Source organism: Rhinichthys klamathensis, unplaced genomic scaffold (genome assembly GCF_029890125.1).
Source record: "Rhinichthys klamathensis goyatoka isolate OS25496 unplaced genomic scaffold, OSU_Roscu_1.1 h1tg000336l_1, whole genome shotgun sequence".
Classification (NCBI taxonomy): Eukaryota; Metazoa; Chordata; class Actinopteri; order Cypriniformes; family Leuciscidae; genus Rhinichthys; species Rhinichthys klamathensis.
This window is the reverse complement of record NW_026606850.1, coordinates 1,166,066-1,186,109: the sequence shown is the minus strand read 5'-3', so window position 1 is coordinate 1,186,109 and position 20,044 is coordinate 1,166,066. Positions and strand designations below refer to the sequence as shown.

Here is a 20,044-nt window from a genome sequence, read left to right as displayed (position 1 = left end):
CATGTCCGTCATGAAACATTACAGTAAAACATTACAGTAACAGCAAAAGCCTGTTCTGTTTGAACCCTTTCAAGGCCCATTTTAGTAACTTAAAACATGCAGTATGCTCAGTGTATCAGATTAATGCTTCTTGTTTTTTCCTTATCATATGGCAACAGATTATAAAAAAATGTTTTTAACTTGATAACATGCATTTATCTCCTCAAATAAAGGTTTAATTCTGATTGGGGACAGACACCAATATAAAACATAAATTACAATGCATTGTATTTCCATTTTTTTCATGCTAAGATAAGATTGATTGATTCAAACACTAGATATTCACAAAACCACATTACTAAACAACACATATCTACTTTGTGAGACAAACTGATGGCTAAAGTTGTAATAATATCTGCTTACTGCGTTTGGGTTTTTTTAATCAGAGGAACAAATTAAATGAATCTGAGGGGAAGATAAGAGGTTTATTGAAAATTACTATGACTATTTTCACTTGCACATTCTCTGAGATTGTGGGACCCCGAAAATATAAAACAGCTTATTTTAAAGTAGAACTAAAGGGAATTTTTTGTCCCTGGGAGTCTTTCCAAAATGAAAATAGTGAAAAAATGCCACCAGACAAGGAAATATCCCACTAAGTTGTTGGAAGTTATTAGACAATACTGAATATAGAGGCAGAAATATGAGTTTTGTATAACAAAAGTTTTTCTAAGAACAGAAATGGTAATTTGGGTATGGTAAAGCTTTGTGAAGAAAGTCTTCTCTGTTTTCACCTACAGACATAAAGAAACACTGATGTTCGTTTTACACACACACATCTTTGTGATGTTTCAACTAAGAAAAGCTGGCTATTTTCAAATTTGGAGATTTTTCACATCTCTTTCTGTCTCTCTATTGTTTTTCATGTCTGAGTCTGAATGCAGGAAAAACATCACTATGGGTTTCATTCTGGGAAAGCATCACCGACGTCATGGAAATATAAGGTACTGTCTGTGTTTTATGTGTTTTCAGAGATCTCATCCAAACTGGGTATTGGGGGGGGGGGGGGGGGGGGTAAATTGCATCATACCTGTGTTTGCTCACTCGTTATATTTGTGTTTTACAATAGGGTAATTTTGTTGCTCAAGAGTTTACACAAAGTAGCACCAATAAATACAATAGAATAAAGATATGAAGTTAAAAAAAGAGTAACGTTTTCAGGTAGGTCTAACACTATAGTATTCAGGTACAGAAATACTACAGAAACTGATTAAAAAGTAATTAAATTAATGTAAAAGAACACTGGATAGGCCTTTTAGTCCTGTGTAAATTAAATACATAAGATAAATCCTTTTTTAAACAACTTTTGTTGTTTTATCAACATTAAAGACAGACACATATTAGGCTGCTGTCACTTTAAGAGGTAGTGCACGGATCCATTATACTGTTGCACATGCGTTTTCTTTCTCAACTGTTGTTTATTTAAGACTAAACCAACTGTGTTTACAAGGATACTCGCAGAGACGAGAATTTTGACATAATTTTGTGTATTTTTGACCATTAAATCGCTATAATCTGTAAAAAAGAACTCAGTTTTGTTACTCGCGAGCGGTTTGTGAGGCGGCGAGAACAGCAGAATCTCTCGGAGAGCGTGCAAGTACTGAATAGTTTAAAATGGCTTGAATGTTTAAATTAGTAACACCTAAAAAGACATGCAAATGATAAACGTTAGTGAAGATGCAACACTGGCCCAAATGTGCAAGCGACACTTTCCATCAACTGTCCCGACTCCCAAACCGTCTCGAGGCTTGAATCACTCACTGTTTGTAAAATCACATTTTGCAGAAAGTTTTAAAATGACTGTTTTGATCTTATAATATGTGTGGATTAAATTACTCATATAACCTACATGCTAAAGTGAATAGATGTTTGCGGGAACGTACCGCATTATAAGCGCGAGACCTGCAGGAATTATTAAAATTATGCGCAATACCCACGCTGAAATTCCAGCCCTGGATTCTGATTGCCTGTGATTTGCGATCAATTGAATTTTATAACACAGTTTGTCTTGTTAAATGGAAACGGCCATCGCTTGTCGCCACACTCTTAAAAATAAAGGTTACAAAAGGTGGGGATTTCATAGTGATGCAATAGAAGAACCATTTTTTGGGTTTCCCAAAGAACCTTTAAGTGGACAGTTCCTAAAAGAACCTTCTAATAATCTAAAGAATCTCTTTCCACCATACAGAACTTTTGTGGATTTGAAAGATTCCATTGATGTTCTTGGAAGTTCTTAATGGAACCATCGATGCCAGTAAAGAACCTTTATTTTGAATAAATGGAATACTGGATAAGACACTAAGAACTCAATCGACTTTAGTCATGTTCATTAACTAACTGAATTATAAACCCAGTGTTCTAAATGCAGAATCACAGAGATTTTACAATGTTAAGAAAATGTGAAATGGTTTCCAGGGAGAGTGTTTTACCTTTAGATTAGGCCGCAGTTATCTAGGATCATGGCCACAGTTTCTCCCTGAAGTCAACAGTCTGAGGGAATCTGATTTCTGATTGGCTTTGGAGGACTCAATCTACAAGTTAAAGACAAATGATGTACACACACACACACACACACACACACACACACACACACACACACACACACACACACACACACACACAAGACACTAACAGAAAGAGATATTTTGAGGAGTGTAAACAAATATACCAGATATAATAAAACGGGTCATTTTTTGGGAGTCAGTGAAAGACAGTCATATCTGTTATCTTCACCTTGGGCAAGAAACAAGAGAGTATATGATGGGAACAGTGCGCTCCCGTCTGCAGATGAACAGATTACTCTACCGTTAAGAGACACTCGAATCAAACATCTTGATTGTCAAAAACTCAAACACACATTGTTTTGAAAAGCATCTCAAGGAAAAACAGTGTTTGCTAAAACACGAAAACAAGTATATGAACAAACCATTAATTCAATTCAAGTCACATTTATTTGTATACACTGTAAAAATGAATACGCTATATCTAATCAATAAAATTGTGGCAACAGATTACAAGCAATATTATTAATTAATTTTAACAAATTAGAATCGAGTAATAAATAATCAAATTAATTCCTTAAAAGTTAACCATTTAAAATGAATAAAATTGACACAAATTATTTTTTAAACAAAAAATATCTGAATAACAGACAGACGTCATAGATAAATTAAGAACTCTTTATTTATATTGCCAACATTGAAGACACCTGATGTTAACAAGCAGAATCACTGAAGGAGAAAAACGTAATTTAAGTCACCATTATGGTGATCAGTATTTGTTTTAGTTGGGCTCTTGACCCTTAAGTCATTGACTTTAGATTTTGTTTGGCTGCTCTAAATGAGTTATATAAGCCAGATGAACAAATAGAAAAGGTGATCTGATGGTGTTGGTTGTGTTTTAACATAATCACCATGTCACAATCATTTGACCTGAATCACTGAACTCATATAGAGCCCAATTTCTGAGTTAAGTTTACTTTATTAATTATAGCAGCACTGTCCTTGTACAGCATCATATTTGTAACTTTTACAATGTAATCCAAACAATTTCTAAAAAGTTTCTCTTATACAAAAAAGTGACACACAGTCTCTTTTTTTTCACAATACACATCGTTTCAAAGCAGCTTTAGAGAAAATACACTAGTCCACATTACAATTCAGAGTCTGTTATCAGAGGAAACAGTCTAAGTTATGCATTTCAGAAATGTGCATATACAAAATCACAACAATGTAATGATTTAACCCTTTAAGTGTCACCCCCCTTTTTTTGAATATACATGAAAATGCACATTTCGAACTTAAATGGTTGTAATTCAAGAATGCTTTGGAATATAGACGTAAGATTGGTCTTGTTTTAAAGAAGACATTTGGCAGATTCTTGTAGAAGTGAAATAAATTAAGAAAGTGAAACAGAAAAAAAGTTATAGAAGTTTGTGTTTATGAAAATGTACAATGTAAAATTTTTAATTATTCATATTTTATATAAAATATATATTTTCAAAACCTGGGCGACTCTAAAACTGCAAAAAAATCAAAGCCAAAAATCTGAACAAGTTGTGTTTCAAATTTTAGGTTGATATCTCAAAAAATGAGCTTTCAGTAAGATTTTGTTTGTGCGCAGTACCAAACTTTTTCACTAGATGACAACCAGACTCCATCACTGCCCATATAAGGGCGCCTCCATTTCCATATGTGTTTTGAGTGATATGAACCATTATTTCCACAATTTTCATACAATTTATGAAGTAGACATCCTATTCAGAAGTAATATGAGAAGTTTGGCAGATTTTGATATGATTTCAACCTCTAAGAAACATAAAAAGAACACGCATGTGCGTTTTAGCTTCCTGCCACATCATATAATTTTTTTCTTTATATAAAAAAAAAATTCAGACCTTTTTTTTTTTTAATAATTGAATGGATGCTATCTTTTGAACTCTTGGAATGAAAACAAACTGAGGTTTCTACCCTTCTTTCATGATTTTTCATGTTCATCACTATTTCAAAATAAAGGTCTAAGAGTATGAAAATATTATTGTTGCAAATTGATAAATAACGGCTCCTCTGTAATTTATTTTGAAAATCAATCACCAAATATGGAAACTAGAGATTGTAAGCTTTCAAATGATATATAGTTTGTCAAGATTAGTTTAGGTTTAGTATAGGATATTACTGTTTTAAAAATGTAAAGAATTTGGGCCCACCGGTGGGCCCGTGACACTTAAGGGGTTAAAGGGATACTTCACCTCTGGAAAGATGAATGTGTATTTAAAATGGGACATTTATGTAGAAGAAATGTGAAATTATTTTTTAATTTGGAGCTTTCTAGACTGAGAAAAGCCAGAAAATGTATTTTTGGCTTATTTGGATCAAAGACAACAACTCCCAGAATGGACTTGCTTCGCTGCCCTAGGAGGCCACGCCTACCGGTAACAGAGCGCAGTAGTTAAACAACAAGTCTAGGCTACTAGTGAGTCTCCGTGATGAGTCTGCCCGAAAATGTGTTTCGAGATCGCCCAAAATGTCCGGGATTCGGCTTTTGCGTTCTACAGTCGCCATTCATTATGTTTACTGTGGTGAGCAGGACGAGGCTAGGGCCGCGGCCCGCGGGAGAACGGCGCGAGGCCGGTGGCGTGATTACCGATGAGCGGCCGACACCTGTGAGACGCACCGGTCTCGTATCTCTCACGGAGGAGCGGGAATTTTCTTAGCAATGTTAAAACGCACATCAACCGATCACTTGTTTAGCGTTCATGTAAACACTACATTCAGATTCACCAATCGGAATGAATTCAGTTAGATTGAAACAAAAGGTGTGCATGTAAACAATGAATGGCGACTGCAGAAAGCAAAAGCTGAATCCCGGACATCGACGGCTGGACATGTCCGGGAAAAAGAGCTTCCAAAAAAAGATGGCTGACACCATGTGCACATTCTGTGAGTGAGATCCCGCCCTCTATGGGCGGGTTGAGAACATGCGGGACAGCCCCTATGTTGTAGTCTTTAGCCTCTGACCAAAAAATCCTCTGATGACGCAAAATGACGATTTTTGCGTCATCGGAGGATTTTTTCCAGACAAAAAATACATAAATCTCTCGTCTCAGGGGGATATGAGGGTGGAAAGCATGGTAATTCGAAAATACTACAGGTTTTCTACTAATACAAAGCTTAATGCTAAATCCTGAAGTATCCCTTTAAGGCAGAAAAGATGAGCTCATTGAAGTAATGAATACTTGTTTGTTAACAAATGATTATGACATTTAGGATAATGTACCATTAAGCCTAATCTACACTCTTAGAAATTAATATCTTTTATTAGCGCTGATGATATGAAGAAACTTTAGCACACCACGTGGAACCTTACAAATGCACAAAAGCTTCTTTATAGTGGAAAATGGTTCTTCAGATTATTCAAATGAGGAAAAAAATGGTGATCTTCACTGAAAAGTTCTTTGGAGAACCAAAAATGGTTCTTCTATGGCATTGCTGCTAAAACCCCCTTATGAAACCGTTATTTTTAAAAGCGTAGTTCCAAACATTAAAGTACAAGAATTTGTTCAGACAAAGAGTACAATGTTTGTAACGAGTTCATCAAAGATACTCTCATTCAATCAGGGATCAATAGTGTGGAAAAAGTTCAGCTCTATAAAACGTTGTATGAGATGAGACCAGAACACACCTGAGCCTTGTGAATGAGCCCGACCCACGTGACCCCGTGCATCTGAACCAGCTGGTGCAATCAATGAGAGATGCTCTAAAGAAAACATGCGGTTTAATTACTTCTAGTCTGGGCTGATGATGTTCAATTATTGCATGTCAGATGTTTTGGTTCGGCTGGAGCGAGATCATTTGGACTGGGCTTTTTTCCTTCTGTCTGAGTGGCTTTCTCTGCATTCTCTTCATTGTAAACTACCTGGAAAAACACAGAGTGGAAAGTTGAAAGATATTATCTTTCTACTCTCGCATTCTCTACAAGGCTTATCAAACTTTATTCATAACCCTGTTCTGTTGTACATCAGTGCTTCTCAACTTTAAACTATCTATTTTCTAAATGCATGTAATTTGGATGTACATCAAATTATGGAAGAAAATATGTTCCGTTGTACAGCGACTTTAAAATTGTTTAAATTAAAAAAATATTGTTAACCCTTTAGAACCTGAAGCTAAAATAGGTGTTTTTCACACGTTTTGACTGTAAAAGTCTAAAACAATGTGCTTTCTTCATGTGCAAGGTGTCATCTTTTTCAGAAAAAGATTAGCTTTCAACAAATTACAGTTGACCATTATTGTGTGTGGTGAGTTTGTAAATAGAATTTAAATAGACAGAAAAAAAAAAAAAAAAAAAACCCCAAGAATAAATTTACTGATTTTTATTTAAAAAGAGAAAAATCACGAACGAAAGAAACTAACACTTTAAAGTTGAAAAATGAACACTAATACATATATACAAGTCTTTTTTTGTGACATTGGGTTGCACAGTTTTCATTTAGGACACTTTTTTTCATACACAAATGCATGCATTCATAGGTACGCACACATACACCATGTATTTATTCGTTTCTTTTAGTATTTTATGCAATCCAAAACACTCTAAGCGTGGCAGGCGCTTCGTATCTCTCTGTTCAAATCCTTCTTTCCCGCTGTGCCAGAAAGCTGCTGTCATTTGCTGATAGAAAGCATGAAATTACCGCAATAAGCCGGATATTGCCGTATATTGTACAAATATTACAAAATAATATTAAATTATTATTATTTTTTTTACACAGTTTTTAGTATTTCTGGAACATATCAACCCTCCTAGTTTCTGTTGATAAAAAAGTTGGAAAACGCGAAACACTAGAGGAAAATATCTTACCCCATGTATTGGGGCCTTATTTATAATATTGTGTCGGACAAAGGTTGAGAACCACTGCTAAAGATGAAGATTCATGCTGGCCAAGACAGTCCTATACCTATATTAATGGGGAAAATGGACTTCCAGATGCAGGATCTGAAGAGTTCAAAATCACATTTACACAGTTTATTTGTTGGATAATCCTATCACAAGTGGTCAGTCGAGACTAGTTTATTAAGCAAACTCAAATAACTCTCCATTGTCCATTTGCGTTTGTATTTCATAGAGATTTTCTAGGGAAGGGACCCTGATTTTGTGACTACAAATAAACTCTTAAGACTGGTATTGTGATTGAAATAACCTCGGATAGCTTCACTGTTCCACTTTTGTCCAACATCCTGCAATTATTATATGAACACGAGCATCAGGATGCATTAGTTGTCAAATGAGACGTGGCCTTTATGCATCACTGACTACCTGCATAGTTTGAGTAATCAAATCAAAAATACCTTTAAGATGATGAACTGGAACCTGCTTTAGATTCATCTTGTTAAAAAAACTGAAATGAATGCACTGTTGGCCATACAAATACATGTTACTAGAGTTTAGTGCAGTGTGACTTGCTTGGAAAAGGCCAAATTATGGACAAACAAAGCACAGGAGCAATGTCAAGATCAGATAAACAGTCAGTCATTGAGGCCATGTTCAGACTGACAGCAAAAATCAGATTTGTTTTTGCATATCCAGATTTTATCCAGATGAGTTTGTGAAAGTCTGGAAAAGACTTTTTCAAATATGATTTAACCCTCATCCTTCCCTCGCACTTTGTAACACATCTTTCCCTCACGGGCCAAAAAATAACGTTTTATTTTTTATTTTTTGTCAAGGAAGCTTATTTTGTTTCATTTTGATAATAGTTTATCTTTTTTATCTATTCATCTAGTTTATCTATTTTTTAATTACATTTTTTGGCGATTTTTTTGTTATTTCAATTTTATATAGGTTACCTTTAAATTACTAGATTTGATCAATAAATAATAAATAAATAGTAATTTAAACACACTCCTCACATTCTTTCAACTTAAATTCAAAATAACTCACAATTTCATGCATAAGCCTTTTAATTCAGCTCAAAATATCTTACATTGTGTCTTTGCCGACCTCTTCTGGGAAAAAAAAAATATATATAACATGATATTTGATAACTCTAGCCACTAGCTCTATATGGAGCTTATAGCTCTATATGGAGCAAACGAGCTGAGCTACTTTTTAGCATTTTTAGGTTTTTCTATGTGTACTGAAGCATTCCTCGCATTCCTAAGGGGGTCAAATTGACCCGCGAGCGAAGTATTGTTACTTTTTTAAATTTCAACCACAAAAATTTAATCCATAAATTTTTTTCGTGTGTATTCGTGCTTGAAGTGTGACAAAAGTCCTAGGGTCTTGGACTCCTCTGATGAACATTAGATAAAAAAATAAAATAAAAAACCCCCCTTAATTTCGGTTCAAAATGACCTGACCATGAAATGCAATTCCAATATGATTTTTACAGGTGCGTCTCAAATCGGATTTCAATCTGTCTTTTGCGTCACTCTTAAAGCGACGCACAACGATAACATTAAAACTGGTGACGGAAATGCCCGAAGTATTCATACAGTGTTCAAATGATATGTCCAAAGATCTGCACCACGACTAGACAGGGCGCATTTTTCCTGAAAGCCTCCGTCGTTACCAATGCAACCCATGCTGATAGGGTTGTTATAAGACATAGAAGTGTAGTTTGTTCACAGGACATCATGACCCTTTTTTTAACAGCTCCATCTTTTGGTCTCCATGGATACTTTCTTCTTTGGGCAATGATGAGACATTATCTCAAACCATCCCTCCGTCATGTTTTAAGCAGTGAGGTTCATCACAACACTGTTTCAGGACTGTCTGCTTTACTCTTATCCGCACTGCCATGATAGATCATGAGTGTTCACATCGACTTTCACATTTACATTTATTTATTTAACAGACGTTTTTATCCAAAGTGACTTACAAATACAACAAGCGATTCATCTTAAGGAGGCAATCTCTTAACTTCTGTTCATTTTCATAATCATGAAAACGTCAACACAATCTCATAATCATTTGTTAACAGACGTATTCATAATTTCAATGATCTCATTGTTTCTGCCTTAAATTATTACATTGTTTAAATGAATACTTTTTTCGCTAACTGTGATTTTGTATATGTACATTTCTGAAATGCATAACTTAGACAGTTTCCTCTGATAACAGACTCTGAATTGTAATGTGGACTCGATGTGAAATGATGTGTATTGTAAGAAAAGCGCTATACAAATAAATGTGAATTGAATTGAATTTTCATCCTGCGCCGCTCATAAACTTCAGGTTTTGTCCTGCTTAATTTAGGTCACTTTCCCACTTTAATAAGATTATATTCCTCAGATCAGTAATCTGTTCATTTTTGTTTAATTATATAAAGAAAATTTATTTTATCAGGAAAATAAATCGTCCAACCTCCATTGTGATTTAAAATGTCAAAACGTTAAATGTATTCACATTAAAATTAAACCTAATCTCTTATATGGAACGTGCATGTGTAGAGGAATATTAATCCCCAAAAGAGTTGAGTTGTTTAATATAGTCATTTTCAGGCATAGCATTTCCACAATTAGTCAAGTTTCAGTGAGAAAAAAACAAAAAAAAACAGCTAAAATAATCTCTAAAAATACAAATATAGCAGTCGATGATGCCGCAGACTCTCATTTCATTACTGGACATGCTCATACTGACACGGTAACAGTGTTTTCACAGCTCTTTCAAACTCTCTGGCGCCCCTGTGTGGTTAAAGTGAGTGTATTACAGAAGTAAACAGTCTCTGGACCATGTGTGATATACAGATACAATGGTAGAAAAAGAAGACGAAGGGGGAATTCAGCGAGTCCTTTCCCTGGGGGGGGTCAGTGCCATGAAACTGGACTCTGCTAGTTAACACACTCCCAAAAAGCACTGCATTGATGATGATGCATTTTTGTAGTTTAAATCACCCTGGTTCCCTCCACAAAACCTCGATAGGATTTTTCCATGGGCTTTTAGATTATTGCAGAAAATAAGCTCTGCGACCAACAACAAGTTTATGATTCTTCCACGTTTTGTTCATTATGATAACCTTCACAAAATGAACAACTTTTGAAGCCTGAATTCACTCGGCAGAAATAAAAAGCTAAACGTAGGTTAGTAAAAAACTGCCCCACTGTCACATGACTTACGACATCACCATTAACTCTCCCCGCCATTGACGAGATTAGCCGACATTTATGACACACACCATAGAACAGTTTTTCCGGGAATCCATGTTTTCACTAGCCGCTTTATTACAGATTTGAGCAAAACGTTGTTATTTTTTCCCTAAATGTCGATAAAAAACAATTGCTAAACGACAATAGTCCATTAACTGATGTTATGCGACTAAAACGTCTTTTTTTCCTCTCGCGATAAGTCCTTCCAAAAATCATGGCAACGGATGTCATGGTTTTGCCTGCTTATCTGTGTATTTTCCTAGTATTGTGGCAGGACCATGACAGACCCATGTTTTGTGTACAAGCGCATGGCCAATCGTCAGGGCCATGTGCTTGTGTTGTCTTATTACCAGTTCCCGCCCCCCTTGTTATCCCTGTCTTGTCATCATTGAATAGTTGTTATCACCTGTCTTGCTCATTAGTGGTTCCCTATGTAATCCCCGTGTTCTCTCTGTCTTTTGTCGGTTCATTGTTTAAACACTGTCTGATGTCTAACCTTGTTGGTTCTTTGTCTATTGAGATTACTCCGTGAAACCTTTGTCATCCGTGTCTTGATCCTTGTCTGTCGTTCGAGTTGTGAGTTCCTGTATTATCAGTTTATCCTGTCCTGTTTTGCCCCATCGTGGGTTTTACTTTCTGTTTTGTCGTCATTAAACCTTGTTTGAGTTACTCGCTGTCTGCATTTGGGTTCGTTCCTCACCACATCATAACAACGGATGTTGGTAGGTTTAAGAATATATCGCAGCCACCGCACTAGCCATTATTTTTAATGGAAGGAGACGTAGGCGTGTTTATTCAAGCATTAATGGCAAGAAAAGCCCCTTAAACTGGGAGCTGTTTTCACGTATTAGCTGTTTCTCACTCATATCTGCTTCAAGCTCTTGATAAATTGTGGCATTTCTTTGTTGTATTTTAAGAGTTTAATAAAGAACTGTCTCGTCTTCTGTGCCAGACATACTGCGCCATCTTTAAAGAATAGTCATGTGACTTTTACGTACGTCAGGTGACCTGTAAATGCGAAAAAAGCCATTGCAGTTTTGTGAAATATTCCTTTTTTGAATTGCCTGGAAAACCACCTCATGTGAGCGGAAAACCTTTTTGCGACACATGGGAGTTTTTGCTAAATGGACAATTGAGTTTCCATTGGGCGTATTTTCAATTCGCAATTTCGATTTGAGCAATTTAAAGAGTAATGGAAACACGGCTACTGTTATACGCTAGGGGTAAATGACGCATCTTCTGAAAGAGTGCACAATCTCTGGATCCGAAAACAAACGAAGAAGCAGTAAAAGTAAACTAACGCGATCATCAAACATATAAATCAAAACTAGGTTACACTTTATTTTAGGCTTTTCTTTTTACAGTGCATTACGGTGTAATAATAATTAACTACACGTACTTACTATAGGGTGAGGGTTAGGATTGGGTTTGGTTTAGGGTTAGTTGAATGTAATTATGCATAATTTATAGTTATTAATACAGTAACTACATGTGTAACAAGGGCACTGTAAAATAAAGCATTACCCAAAACTACATAACGTTACCGAATGAAAGTCGCCCCATAAAGAGGAACAGGACAGTGACTCGATCTACTCCATCTGTGTTTTTGATCATCGTTCTGAATCCGATCTGACGTAGTCTTTGACAAAAACGGGATTTTCTCAGCTTTTTGTTAATAATGTTCATTTGTTTATGAAACTTGCCCACATTCAAGTGTTGATAAAAATGTATAAAGGTAAAATAAAATGCTTTTTTGGTTTAAAAGCAGAGGCTCTGTTCTTTCTTTTGATATATTGTGTGTTCAGATATTCATACACAACTAAATATTCTGGGGGCCATGAAAAGTTTTGTGAAAATGATCAAAAACGCTGGCGGTGACTGGCAACTTTTTAATAAAGCTAGCAGGGAAAGAAAGAGTTACGCTTTCGACAACTCCTTCAGTCTTCATTTAACAAACATTTTCCCTGAAAGTTTGAGTTGGAATAGTTTGCAAGAGCGTGATTATAAAACTAGATGAGTTTTCCTGTTCGACATTATGTTTAATGTCCCGACAGCCTCTGTAGTCCGATTAACGCTTGTTAGCAAATGCTTTATTTGAAGACGAAAAAAAAAAAATCATATTATGTATTATACATTATTGATGTACTATATGCCGCACCATAAAAAGTGAAAATATCGTTGAAGCTTGTGTTCACCACAGACCTTATTTCAGGCAAAACCCATTTAAAAAACCCATTGACTTCAGGGTGATGGAACTGAACGTGCTAAAAGGCTTGTTTCTGGGTTTAGGACCACAAAAATACATCATCCCTGCAGCAGTCTAGTAATGAGATCCCAGTCGACTACTTGAGCGTCTGGTACTGATTTGGGGAAATGTCATGAACAAGCCTGACTGACCATCTGAAAATCCTGCCAAAATAGGATGAGAAAACATCCTGGCCACTAGCTTTCAGATACACCGCAGAGCTTCACATTATCTGGATTCTTGAATCTCTTCATGTTTGATGTGCCTTCTACAGTCATCAGAGGCGTTTAGCCTGTCAGCGTCCCTGTTTCTCTGAGTGAATCCTCAGGATACGCACCCTTGATGGGAACTAAGGTGCGAGAACCACGCTAGGACGTTATCTCCCACACCTAGCAGCCTCAGTTTGCACCCTTGTGCCCTAGCAGAAGTCCGAGACATAGTCGAAGTCCCTGAAGTAGTCCTGGTCTTTGCGCGAGAGGTTCCGGCGCTCACGAGGAGGTGTCAGCGTCGGAGCCTCGTTGGTGAACTCGGAGTCGAAGTTACTGACGTCTTCTTTTCCTGTCAAGGCGGGAACGAACGGAGGAGGAACTCGCCGCTGCAAAAGCGCATCCCAGTCCATATTCTGCAGAGAAAGAGAGAAGATGGAGCCACACTGTCACTAAGATCGCAACTTTGGCTTTATAGACCCCTTTTCAGTTAGTAAACATGTGGCGGTTTTTGTGGGCGGAGCTTAGGTGGAGGCAGAACGATTCCCCTGGCCACTTCACCAATGCTAGCTAGCAAGTTTTGTTAGCTTGTAGCAATGACTGGAGAAAATCCAATTTTATCTGAATTTGTAAGATCACTCACTGTCGCGAAATCTTGTTATCTGGAAAAGTTAACTAACGGACAGAGCCAGATTGGCCGACCAGTAACGTTACACGCTCACACAATGGATGGAGGATCTGACAGGATTACCTCCACTTATGGCAACTGAAGAAAAGGAGATGACACAAACAGTTCCTTTTATGTTTAGTCTCTGGTCGTTAGCTAGCAGTTATCTAACTGCAAGTTGTACGACTAACAAAGTTAGCTAACTTATGCACTAAACAAGTTAACATTACGTGAGAAATCACTTAACTTTCTAATGGTATCTCTAGGTGGCCATGCATGGGGAATCTTTAGACACGTAACCAAACCATAATCCATACCAACAAAAGACAATAGCTTATTGAAATGAAGTGTGCGCTTAAAAAACGCGAGCATTTTTTAATGATCGTTTCTGCCCAGTCCGTTCGTTTTACTGCGTTTAGCCACAGCTGTCGTCTGTTTTTTTTTTTCAGGCAAAATGTGATAAAATTTCAAATTGGAGCCTGTACTCCGTCGATTCTGGCACCCAACAACACAGCAAGATGACATTTTAAGCTTCTAATGTAGCCGACTATAAATATTAATGGCTGACGAACTAGCTGATTTGTATTGGCTGCCTCCAGTTTTCCCTTTGTTTTGCCTCCAGCTAACGCCGTGACGTAATTGTGACGTCGGCACAAAAAGGGTCTATTGTACGGAGCCCATAAAGGCGATGGAGAAAAATGCAAGGAAAAAGTAATGCTTTTGCGTTCTCTCGCAAAACTTTTGCATTCCCCAAATAAGATTGCATTCTCTCACAAAAGTATTGCATTCCTTTGAGAAACTTGCACTGAAATACAGTTTGAAATAGTTTTTGAAAAGCACAATTTTTGTAAAAGAAGGCAAATGTTTTGCGAGTGAATGCAGTTTCTTTGGGGAATGTAATAGTTTTGCAAAAGAGAAAATATTTTGTAACAGAACACAAACACAAATTTAAAGTTTTTTGGGGAGAAAGTCAGTAATTTTGTGAGCGAACGCAAGTGTTTTTTAAAGGAACTGTAGAAGTTTCTATGGGGAACGCAATAGTTTTGAGGGAGAACACAAATGTTTTGCGAGAAACACAACGTTTCTGTAACGGTTCCACTGACGCGGAGTCAGTTTTCTGAGCCCAAATACAGTTAATTCCACAGTGGTGTATCAACAAAGCAATAACTTGGAAATCAACATACTTTGACTAAGTAAAGCATGGCATGGAAACACAAAGCAGTGGATTACAGCATCAAAAGATGTCAAAGCTAGACAAACACGCATGGCAAACTCAGGGATATATATACACAGACTAATGAGCAACACCTGAATGTAATGAAACCAATAAACCAATGAGAACAACACAAATGAAAACAAAAACACATGTGGGGATCACATGACACATCAAAACAAAGAGCCCAACCAAACACCACTGTTTCACTGGGGAACGCAATAGTTTTGAAAGAGAACACAAATGTTTTTTGATAAAAAAAAAGGGGAACGCTGTAGTCTTTCAAAAGAATGCAGATGTTTTGCAAGCAAATGCTAAGATTTTTTGGGGAATGTGTGACAGATTTGTGGGCAAACACACCTTTTGCAAGCAAACACTAATGGTTAGTTTTGCAAGCGGACGCAAATATTTATTGAGCGAATGCAAAGTTTGTAATGTGAAATGCAATATTTTTACGAGATAACGTATATATTTTGTGAGCAAACTCAAATTCTCGGGGGAACACAATAGTTTTGAAAGTGAGCACAAAAGTATTGAAATATAATTTTTTACTCCCATCTAATTTTTTTTGTTTTACCATCACCATGTTCCTCTAGGGGCTCCATATTATTGTATCAAGTCAAGCCAAAAAGTCAAAGAACTCTTCATACTCTAAAGAACGGTTGTTTCCGTATGTCCTCTGCGTCTTTTTCCCCGGAGCCCAGGCGTCTCTCGGGATTACGCCTCAGCAGCTGCCAATGGGAAACAAGGAAACAGTTACATTATAGTTTACGTTAAAACCCTGCAAGTCAAATACATAACTCTTAAATTAAGACCGAAATATTTAACTTGAGTGAACAGACTTACTCGTCTCATGATGCCAATGGCCTCGGTGGAGAGGAATCTTGGGTAACGTACTTCATCGTTTACAATGCTGTCAAACACCTCCTCCTCATCGTCACCTGGGAACGGTGACTGAACACAGATCATGTATCAGGATTGTGTCTGATACTTAAGTCTTAACTTAAGAAGTATAACTGTACAAGATATTATATGTGATAAGCGTATTTTCTGGAAAATTGGTTTCTCGTTTTACACACACATTTTGGTCTTGTTTTCCGGTATATTTATCTAAACATTCTTAAATCAAGATGCATTTACTTGAGATACTTGAGATGACATAGGATATGATGTCTTGTTTTTGGAGAAATTGCTCAAAATTAAATGAGTTTTTGCTTAAATGAAGAAAAAATTACCAATAGTATTAGAAAAATAAACAATTCCAAGTGTAGTTGGCATTTTTTCCCCCTCATATTAAACAAACACACTTCATATCTCAGAAAACAAGACTTATTTTATGCCATTTTGCATCTCAAGCAAATGTATCTTGATTTAAGAACGTTTAGATAATTGTACTGAAAAAAAAAACAAGACAAAAATACTAAGGAAGAAAATCAGATTTTGAAGTGAACTTTACCAAATTTTGTTAGATTTATGCTTAAAGCAAGAAAAAAACTATTTTACTGGGAAATAATATACAAATTCTAAGCAAAAAGTACACACACACACACCTCTCCGACCAGCATCTCGTAAATGAGCACGCCGAGACCCCACCAGTCCACGGCTCTCGTGTAGGACGTGTCAGTCAAAACCTCAGGAGCAAGAAACTCTGGAGTGCCACAAAATGTGCTGGTTCTGTCCCCATGACCCATTCCTACAGGACAGAGAGAGGGGGACAAAAACAAGGCGTTGGGTAGACAGAAAGAGAGAAAGAGAGAGCACAAAGTACATTATGCCAACTTTTTTGTAGGGATTTTTAGATTTCTTGGATAAAAATTGTCTCAAAATGCAAAAGAACCGGTTTTCTGTTCAAAGAAATGAATGTTTTTATTCAGCAAGGACGCATTAAATTGATCAGAAGTGACAGTACAGTACATTTATAATGTTACAAAAAATGCCAATTTTAAATAAATGCTGTTCTTTTGAACTGTGTATTTATGAAAGAATCCTGAGAAATAAAATATATCACGGTTTCCACAAAAATATGAAGCAGTTCAATTGTTTTCAACATTGATGATGATAATCATAAATGTTTATTGATCATCAAATCATCATATTAGAGTGATTTCTGAAGGATCATGTGACACTGAAGACTGGAGTAATGATGCTGAAAATTCAGCTTTGATCACAGGAATAAATTACATTCATATTTCACAATTTTTTACTGTTTTTGATCAAATAAATGCAGCCTGGGTGAGCATAAGAAACTTCTTGTGTACTGTTAAAAATAGTGCGCATTATGCTTGTAATCTGTTCTGCTGACAAGCTGTCATTTCCAGATCGCTCTGATCCAGCAGTGAACAAACATCATGTTCTGACTCCGTTAACTCCATCAACGTCAGGACAGTCTGTGACTGTGACTCACCCTCTTTACAGAGACCGAAGTCTGCGATTTTCACATAGCCTTCAGTATCCAGCAGCAGGTTATCCAGCTTCAGATCTCTAACACACACATAGATGCAAGAAGGAACTTACTTAATTACAGTTTTTGAAGTTTGTAGATTTATGCTGTAATTGTGCGTGTACTCACCGATACACAATCTTATTATCATGAAGAAACTGAAGCCCCAAAACAACACAGGCAGAATAAAACCTGCATAACACACAAACACACGTATATGAAGACTACAGTAAAATGCCCACCATACACTCTTAAAAACCAATGGTTCCATGAAGAACCCTTTCACATTCATGGAATCTTTCCATTCCACAAAAGGTTCTTTAGAATTTTAAAATGAATTTAGAATTTCATTTTAAAAAATGGTTATTTTAAGAACTCTTCACTTAAAGGTTCTCTGGGGAGCAACAAACGGTTCTTCTATTGCATCGCTGTGAAAAAACCCTTTTGGAACCTGTACTTTTTAACACGTAATTCCAGGAAAAACACATCCAAAACGCACACTTAACAACTATAGCGTCGCACATTAACTGGATGAATTACAAACACTTACACGGAGCGTGTTTCCGAGAAGACGTCGGCGTGTATGTGCATCATCAGGTCACCGCCGGCCGTGTACTCCATGACGAAACACACGTGTTCCGGCGTCTGAAAACATGCAAACAGGTTCACCAGGAACGGATGCTGCGCGCTGTTCACCGCCTCGAAGATGCGCTTCTCGCACATTAAACTGGGGGGGAGAGAGAGAGAGGGAGAGAGAGAGAGAGGTTTAGGGTTTAACTGAAGTTTTCATTTCATGCAATGTTTGTAAGGAAAAATACATCCTGAAGTGAACGCTGACCTCTCGACCTCGTCCCGCGCCACAATGTCCCCTTTCTTCAGGGCTTTGATGGCGTACATCTTTCCTGAGTGTCTGTATTCAGACAGAAGGACCTGGAAACACACACACACACAAGTGTGCACACGAGTCTTAATTCACAAACTGGTGTGTGTCTCGAATAAAGGGAAGAGAAAACACTTCTCATAGCTTGTGTTGTTAATTCAATGTAAAACCGGAGTTCAGAAGCAAAACCACTGCTTTTAAACATGAGTTTTCCAGTAGAACGCACGAGCGGTGTTGTTATTGTTAGCTAAAAATATTAAGAAGCATTTCTGATATCTGAAATAAAATATAAATATTAGATTGAAAACTTAAAGTGTTTCCTTGACAACTAACTGAAATAAAAAAGGTTTAAGTGTGAAGTACTAACATCAAAATGAAATAAAAACTAAAACTGAAAAAAGATATAAATTTAAGCTAGAAACTGTAATGTTAAAAAACAAAACAAATAAAAAAGACTTAAACGTAAATAAAAAAGAAATCTGAAAATATTCCAAATAAAGTAAATATTCTAAATATAATCAAATAAAAACATTTCAATTTTAAACAAAATTGTTAATGCAATGTAAAATCTGAGTTCAGAAGCAAAACTGCTTTAAAACGTTTGTTTTGATTTGGACTTGTTATTGTCGTTGTTGTTTTTTTTGTAAACTTTATTTAGTTTTCTAATATGACATTTGTTTTTTCTAAACAAAGATCCAAAAAAGAAACAATAGCACGGTATACCAAATGTGTAAGAATAAGGGAAATCTAGTTACAGATAAATATCTCTGATACATAAAATAAAAGTGTTTCATACATATCACAGCGGTAACATCAGAAGGGTGTGGAGAAAAAAGAAATATAGAAGAAAAATAATAATGTTATTGTCGTTGTTGTTAATTAAAACTATTAAAATACATTTTTGTCAATTGAAATGAAACTGAAATAAAATAAAATACAAATATTAGATAAAAAAAAAAAAAGCTTAAATGAAACAGAAATGTTGCCGTGGGTGCAGGACGTTCTCAGTGTGTGTCGATTCTGTCTGATTAGTGGCTGCAGTTTTTTATTTAAGACTGAACTTGTTCCAGTTACCTTGCCAAAATGTCCCCGGCCGAGCACTGCGATCATTCGGAAATCCTGAAGACACAGGGGGCTTTTGGACGACCTGCGCACACACACACACACACACACACACACACACACACACACAAACACACACACAGGCCGGATGTAATTAGAAGGTATAATTACTGAAGGTAAGAGCTGGTGTGAGGTCCGAAACTACATGAGTGTGAGTGTGTGTGAGTGTGTGTGTGTGTGTGTCACGCTGTCTCTTGGCCCGGTCTGGAAGTCATATGTTGTGCTGGTAGGACGTGTACCTGCGCTGGGAGTTATAGGAAGTGATCCTGACATTCCTCTCAGGAGGAGCGGGATCAGGAGGAGAGACCGGCTCCGGCACCAGCCCAATGTCCACCTGACAAATTATTATCATCAACACATTATTATTAAACACTAAACACATTATTATTCCCTCTTGTGTTACATTCATTCATTACTATTATCTTAGTTTATTTTGCATGTATTATTTTACTGCAATTGCTAATATTCCTTGTTTTACTTGTACTGTTTTGCCATTGTAAACAGCAAATACTGTCAACACAAATGTACGGTTCATGCCAATAAAGCCCATTATAATTAGAACCGAGAGCAAGTTTTCATTCATTGCAAA

At 36.6% G+C, this 20,044-nt stretch overlaps 1 protein-coding gene across 3 annotated transcripts in view; it reads right to left on the bottom strand.

Annotated features, from left to right (window-relative positions):
- Positions 1-12,744: 12,744 nt before the first annotated feature.
- The window catches only part of pkn1b (protein kinase N1b), a 43,399-nt gene continuing 36,099 nt past the window's right edge, over positions 12,745-20,044 (bottom strand). For all 3 annotated transcript variants that reach the window (XM_056272386.1, XM_056272384.1, XM_056272385.1), the window contains exons 13-22: positions 19,695-19,789; positions 19,408-19,480; positions 18,292-18,383; positions 18,004-18,180; positions 17,583-17,645; positions 17,418-17,494; positions 16,564-16,706; positions 15,860-15,967; positions 15,664-15,744; positions 12,745-13,549 (exon numbers count right to left, since the gene is read on the bottom strand). In XM_056272386.1, the coding sequence (XP_056128361.1) occupies positions 13,346-13,549; positions 15,664-15,744; positions 15,860-15,967; positions 16,564-16,706; positions 17,418-17,494; positions 17,583-17,645; positions 18,004-18,180; positions 18,292-18,383; positions 19,408-19,480; positions 19,695-19,789 (1,113 nt within the window). In that variant the 3' untranslated portion in view covers positions 12,745-13,345. The remainder of the gene's footprint in view (positions 13,550-15,663; positions 15,745-15,859; positions 15,968-16,563; positions 16,707-17,417; positions 17,495-17,582; positions 17,646-18,003; positions 18,181-18,291; positions 18,384-19,407; positions 19,481-19,694; positions 19,790-20,044) is intronic.